Source organism: Bufo bufo, chromosome 2, assembly GCF_905171765.1.
Source record: "Bufo bufo chromosome 2, aBufBuf1.1, whole genome shotgun sequence".
Lineage (NCBI taxonomy): Eukaryota > Metazoa > Chordata > Amphibia > Anura > Bufonidae > Bufo > Bufo bufo.
The window spans coordinates 156,266,178-156,273,406 of record NC_053390.1 but is presented as its reverse complement, the minus strand read 5'-3'; the positions used below and the strand labels follow the sequence as shown (position 1 = coordinate 156,273,406).

General features: G+C 43.2%; 1 protein-coding gene across 1 annotated transcript in view; it reads left to right on the top strand.

Annotated features, from left to right (window-relative positions):
* The first annotated feature begins 338 nt into the window (after positions 1-338).
* EFNA5 (ephrin A5) overlaps positions 339-7,229 on the top strand; it is a 426,989-nt gene continuing 420,098 nt past the window's right edge. The window contains exon 1 of the mRNA XM_040421605.1: positions 339-1,740. Within this exon, the coding sequence (XP_040277539.1) occupies positions 1,613-1,740 (128 nt within the window). The 5' untranslated portion in view covers positions 339-1,612. The remainder of the gene's footprint in view (positions 1,741-7,229) is intronic.

Here is a 7,229-nt window from a genome sequence, read left to right as displayed (position 1 = left end):
TCAGTGGTGCTGCCTGTTAAGCATCCAGATTTCAGTGTAATTCAATTAGTCCGGCTCCGGGGAGGGCGGGGCCATTTCTTGCAGGCCGGCCAGCGCCGCCCACTTCTCGTGTGGCTGACCAATCCCGATGCAGAGAGAGGGAGAGCCTGTGGAAATGGCTCAGCAAACAGCAGCCCTGTCCGCCCCCTCCCGCCTAGTAAAGTGCAGGAGATCTCCCAGGATCACCCGGCGGCTGTGGACGCCTCTGATGACTAGTGCCCGTACCTGCACGCCCGCCGCGGGTGTCAGCGCCCGCCTTTCCTAGCTCGTCTCCACAGACTGGACGCCTGCTCCGCGCAGCATCTCTAGCAGTGAGTCTTTGGCTGGAGGAGGGTGGGACTTTTTGGAGGGGATTTTACTCCATCCTCCAATTTTTCCCTCTTCTCCTTGCCTGTCTTTTAACCCTTTCCTCCACGCCCAGCCTTTCTCCCGGCTGCTGTATAATAAGTCCTCCCCGAGCCCGGGAGCAGCTGCGGGCGCTGCTTGTCCTGCGTCTGATGTCGGATCTCGTGGCTCGTTTTATTTATTTCAAACTGTTTCCTGCTCTCACAAGTTGATCTCCTGGGGACTGGACAAAAAAAAAGACAAAAAGTGACTTCCCCCCTCCTGTTGATGCCGGGGGCCGTATCTTGGACCTCATCTTTATGCATGTGGCTGTTTTATGCTGAAGACTTGGATGCATTTCCAGGAGTTTGTTTTTTATTTTTCTTGCTTTTTATTTATTTTTCTCCCCAAATATAAAACCATTTGATTTGCATCCTGTGCATTGAGTTCTTGGATGTAAGACATCACAGAGGCTTCCAGGATTGTTCCATCTCTTCTTACCTCTCCAGAATCGCCCTGCTGAAAGAAAAGGACAAGGACGGAGGCGGGGGGTGGGCGAGGATACATAAAGTACCCCCAAAGACACAGACTCTCCAGACAGACTGCAGCGCATCTTCTTTCCAGTTGTAGCTTTGGAGATGGCAATTGCCTGATTTTCCGCTCTTGCGCTTGGTAGCCTTGGGTGTGAGTTGGACATCAGCAAGACCCTTCCCCTAAAGCCTACTTCTTTCTCCTTGACATTGCGCAAGCCTTTTATCCAGCAAGTGCCAAAAAAACACAATACCCCCCCCAAGTCCTTGCATTTCTAGGTAGCAGCAACTTTCTACAAAAAAGGGAGAGCTGCAATAGATAGGTATATCCTGGACTGCAGAGGAGCCGGTTGAGCTATTCCATTCTCCACCCTGTGAACTGAGTTCCACTTAGTTTGGCATCTGGACCGTACTGCGCCTGAGGTGCCCCCCTGGGAATGCGTCCCCTGTTCCTTTGCCCTGCTGTGCGTGCAGGGAGCGCGGTGTGAATGTGCGCCGCCCTGCTACTCCTGCTCTCAGCAGCAGCCTCACGGCCTCCAGCGCCGCCCTGAGCCAGGCTGTCTCTCCCATCGCTGCAGCAGTGTCCCTGACACGTTCATACAACCTTTCCTATTAACTCGGCAGAGCTGTTCCTTCATACCGGGAGCCCTCTACTCCTCCGCTCCCTCTTATTCGTCTGTATTCGCTCCTCTCGCGCCCCCTCTTTTTGGCCGGGAGTGATGTTGCACGTGGAGATGTTGACGCTTCTGTCTCTTCTACTACTCTGGATGTGTGTTTGCAGCCAGGATCCTGGCTCCAAGGTGGTTGCTGATCGCTATGCGGTGTACTGGAACAGCACCAACCCCAGGTAAGGAGGATGGGGGAGGGGAGGTTGAGCACCAAGATGCTGCTTTGTACTAAACACACGCTACCACCGCAGAATGTAGGCTGTATTGATCTAGGTACTGCACCAGGTAACCTATCCTGGTTGAATGGTTGGAGAGCCACCTGTCAGTTTTTAATATTGTACTATACGTCACTTCTTTTTATACCGTATGACAGCATATTAATAAGCGCATTAACGTTCTACGGTATATAGAAATTCTATACTTTGTGTGAGCCAACACTTCCTTTGTTAATGGCTTGGAAGCAGCGAGGGACTGTGCAGGCATTAGCAATGACTCACCAAAGCATACCGTTATGTCTAACTATATAAAATATCCCGTAGACGGTATCTGCTTTCATCTCTGCTCCCATCTTCTCAGGCAGCAGACAGATCTACACAGGTCAAGTCCATGTGCGCCGCCAAAAGTTACCGCAACTTTCCAGACCTGCGATTTCAATGGCATTCTTCTTACATATAGAATTTTTAGGAAGGAAAAAAAAAAAAAAAGTTAAAAGTAGCAGTTGGTCAGGTCAATAATTAACTTATAAGCAGTTTTGGGAAAGTTTTTTTTTTCAGTTCCCTTTACCTTCCCCCACCAGTCGTCTCAGTTACTTGATGGCTTCTCATTGACAGTGGAGCAATAGAACTCCCCTTAATTGAACAAACTCATATTGATCTGTCAAACTCCACTAGTGTTTTCATTCCTTTAGGATCCCGTCTCCCCCTTGGTCGAAAGTGCATTTCTCTGAAACCTAATGAACCTTTGAAGCCAAATATCTCAGTCATCCGATCGGTTACTAATTAACTCTACATAAACATGTTTTTTTTCCCCTGGAAGTTTTTCAAAATGTGCACCCAAAACTGCAGCTGCTTTGGTTAAAGATGATTAGTACAATGAAATAGAAGAGCTGGAATACTTTTTTTTTTTTTAAATGTCAAAGCAAATTAGGCCGGAAATAATACCCATCAATGTGATTTAGAGTTCTGGTTTAGTACCGGGTATTGTAAAATAAACTTGAATAAAAGTTTTATGGAGAGGACCAAGCAATAACTTTCTTGAGTTATGGGGACCGGTGTTGGAGGAAGCAGTTTTTATTGTTTTTGCATGTTTTCTTCCTCTTCCTCTTCTTCCCCGCCTTGCTGCACTCGCATAAAATTCCATTCCTTTTTTTTTATAAATGGTGACCATATGTTTGACAAAGTCACCTGACTGCTATATTATTGTCTTGTTAAAGCCGATGTGAATCAAATCCTCCTTTACCTTTCAGCCAGGCCGAGGAGGACATTTTATCGAGGGTTATCTCCGTTCTATGCCTGTGATACTGCTGTTTAGTTTGAGATTAGTACATTGATTTTTGTCACAGGTCATGTTTTTTAATAGATCAGAATAGCCTGCAGAAAAGTCTCTTGCTCAAGAGGGAGCTGTGGAATAAATGTGGAATAATCTCCAAGTTAACAGCCTTTGAGTTGATACCAAGGAGGCTAGGAACAGCCTAGAGTAAAGCAACTCTAAAGTTGTATCCCACACGTTAGGGGTAAGGTAGTATCCCAATGCAATCAACATGTTACACAGATACATCTGAAACACCTACAATGTATCAAGGACCAAAATAAATAGATTGAAAAGCCGACAGTGGGAATGAAATCGAAATGTCTTAAAAATATTCCTCTCCATGGCGAATCTGATCTGGCCCCAGACACTTACCACCTGGTATAGCATGCTATTGATGGGGCACCTCCTGGTAGAGGGACCAGCCCTTGAGTACTGAGTGAAAGTAGTGGTCACACTGGGGCACGTCAGGCAGGATTTAGTCCATTTAAAAAGCAAGGCCAAAATGTGCTTTCATTTTACTTGGGAAATGCCAGCCAGATTCTGGATCTTATTAAATGCCTTTCAGAGTTCATTAATTGCACTGTAAAACATGCAAACAACTGATAAGAACATTTCTTTTGTTCTGTAATGTCAAGATACAAATTAACGAGTGCAGTGGCTTTCCTTTGTAGACGCAGCCCCATGTAATAAACCAGGAGTGCTAGTGAAAGTCTGAACAAGAGAGCACTACTGTGACTGCCAGGGTTTATGGGCGACATGGTTAAGCTTAAGTTTTTAGGAGCATTGATGCCCCCCACCCCACCCAAATTCCCACAGACTGCCATCCAAAAACAGTACAGTGCATAAAAATAAGACTTAAAATAATGGAATACCCCAACTGTTGATAGTCCTGAAATGTCAAATGATTTTATTATTTTTTTTACTGGAAATGTAATCCTGAGTAACACGCGGCTTCGTCAAGGAACTGTAAGTTCTGGCAGCTCTTATAAGTTGTATTAACTACCTGATGAATTCTCCAAGTCGATTTTCATTTCAACATCCTTCCTATGCAAAAACAATGTGTTTGAAGAAGCAGTAATGAACTTTTTTGACTTTTTGCCAAAAAACTGCTGCAATAATTAAGTGTCTGGTCCACAATGCGTCTGCCTGGAATAGTGAAATATTGCATCCATAACAAATCATTAATATAAGTCAGGCTTGTCAATTAACAATATGCAGAAGCCAAGGCATTTCTCTTCTGAGCTCGACACCAGCAAAGGAAGATTATTTTTGTATCGTGCTCGAGTGAATATGTATGTTTTAAGTCCTTCTGTAACCTCGTAACTTATATATATTTTTTCCTGAATCTATGTGCTTTCCTAAACAGTATCCTCCAGATTTCTGTAATAGTTGTTATGTGCTGAGGCACTACCGGTGCCAAATTATTACCTAGCTAGACAGCACTATTTAAGATCTAGCAGAGCTGGCTATTAAGTTGGGTTTCTTGTCAAATGCCTTGTCATTGGACATTCAACAGAGCTATTTTGTTGTATTACATATATACTTAAAATTATTCTAAAAATCGCGCTACACAATGAAATTTTCCTCGCTTCGCTCGTCGTGTCATTTTTAGCCTATAAGTCAAGGGAAGGTCACTTCCCAAGGTCACGACTTTTACTAATACCTTACGTTGTCCTCCTATATTGCCTTGTTACTCTGTACATAATTGCTTTTCTAGGTCTCATAATGCGAACAAACTGATGTAATAATGGAAGCCACGCGTTACGCATGTGCAGGGAAGTATTTCTGATTTCAACCCCTCAATCAGCTTGTACGGATGCAGAGCAGTTTGATTACCGCTCCTTGCATGGCTGGATATTGAAATAGCTTTGTTTCAGCTAAATTCTTCTAAGTCTGTCTCTCGATACTGCAGAACCAGGTTTATACTTGCTCTGGGCTGGTTTTCAAGATTTGGAAATCTTTGGAGGGCAGCAAGTTAAAATAAATAGTCTCATTCTTGATGCATTGGTTCCTGCTTCCAATTTCCAGAGGGGTTTTTGATTTGGCAATTTCAATTTGAGGGACAAAGAGACCTCCAGCCCAATAAATTTTTCATGATTAAAAGTGTAGCAGTAGTGTTCTGAGAAGTTCATTACATGCAGCTTGCTGGCTTTAATAGTGTTACTCTAGCCTGTTATAGCTTTGAAAGAATACCTTGGTTATTTCAAATGGGTTCCTGCAGCAGACTTGTATTTTCCCCTTGTGAATCCCATGCAATCAACAGTAGTTTTACAGACCTCATCTTTTGAAGGAAGGGCACCTAGTTAAGGGTAAATTACCCTCCTGTAATTCTTCCCATTTAATCTTTTGCAAATGCCCATAATGAAAGCACTACATTCCACCCAGTGGCCCCGTTTCCTGTTGTAGAGGGACAGATAAAGATGAGCCTTTCTTTCTGTCCCCTGTTGCTATGGACCCAGCAATCTACCAGCTCCATGCTGGGCTGAGAAAATGAATGAATACAATTAGTGCTTAAGAAAAGTTGGCTTGTTACGTTTTTAGAACCTCCATAGACAATCACATGTGTACATCTAGAGTTTTTGCTCTTTCTATCACTCTCTTCCTCGGTTAGAAGAAAAAAAAAAAAAAACACTCTCAAAACATTTTCGGCGAGAACTTGCACTTCATTTACGCAGAGACTAAAATTAGGAGTCAGCTTGTGCCGTCTAGCAGTTAGTCATCTCCATCTCCTTTTTTTAATTTTTTTTTTTTTAAATGCGACCTTTAGAAAGGGAAACTTTTTGAGCAGTTATTTCATTGACAACGTCCGGGTAGATACGTAAAATTCTATGACACGGGGGGGCGATAGATAAGGGTGTAAAACGCGTACGCTATTTTTAATGATGCCAATAAATAGCTAATGTCCACCCCGCTCTTGTGTCGCCGTGTCCCATGTAGGGCGCTGCTTGCCTCGGAGGTATGGAGAAACCATCACCCATGCTAGGGCAGTAGAGAGGTCTTACGGAAGAAAATAACTCAAGACACTAAAACTTTACAGCAAAAACAGGAAGCTCGGATATGAACTCGCTGACTGTCTGCCGGTGAAATATGTCTTCTATAATTAAGTGACAAACTCAACAAATGGAGGTTTTTAAGGTGATAGGAAATGATGAAGGTGACGCCCAAGCTTCATTTTTATGATTGTCGCATTAACTTTTTAAGTATTATTTAATAAGGTGCCAGTGAAAATCTTAAGGAAGGCTGCGGATAACATTTGAAAGAGCGTTATTGATCACATTGGTGACATCATATTATTTCATATCTTAAATTCAATGAATAGGTTGAGTGACAGCAGTTTAATATCTCAATGCACTTCATTATCTCACATGAAATGATTTCTCTCCATGTAAGTGGAAATTTCTTTTGGGCTTTAAAGCCCTATCAGTCACCTTTTTGTTTCATACTTCGGGTGGGCTAGGAGTATACGCAACCTGGCTTGATATACCATTATATACTACTCCAGGGGATCAGCAACCTTCGGCACTCCAGCTGCTTTGAAACTACAACTCCCAGCATGCAAACATGCTCAGCTGTTCTTCTAACTCCCACAGAAGTGAATGAAGCATTCTGGGAGTTGTAGTTTCTGAACAGCTGGAGGTTGCTGATCCTTGGTATGATCGAGTGCAAGTACTATGGTCTCCACACCATAGAAATGTAGCAGAGCCAAAGTTGGAATTTAACTATTTAGTTTGATCAAGATGCTGTATGAAAAAGCATTCCCAACACAAAATACTATTAAGATTGTGCCTAATGACAAACTCCCTTCTCCTACTACATGCGTATGAATAATTCTGCTCTTCTAAAAAGCCATGAAGAAGTTGCCTTAACGTTCTTTAGGTCATCAGTGAATGATATCATTGTGCTGCGCTGCTGTCTAAGCACAAAATGGCGTCCCTGGATATTTTTTTTTCAAAGATGGCCGCTAGTTGTCTTAGGAGTTCCTTAAATGGAGAATGTATGTCTGGTTAATGGGGCTGAAGGCAGGGGAGATCCTTGTAGAGCATGCCAGCACTAGGAGTGCAGAAGTGTATTCTACTCCAGAAATCCTTCTCCCTTGCAATCTATACAGGTCGAAGCCAATTTTTTGGCAATGTAAAAA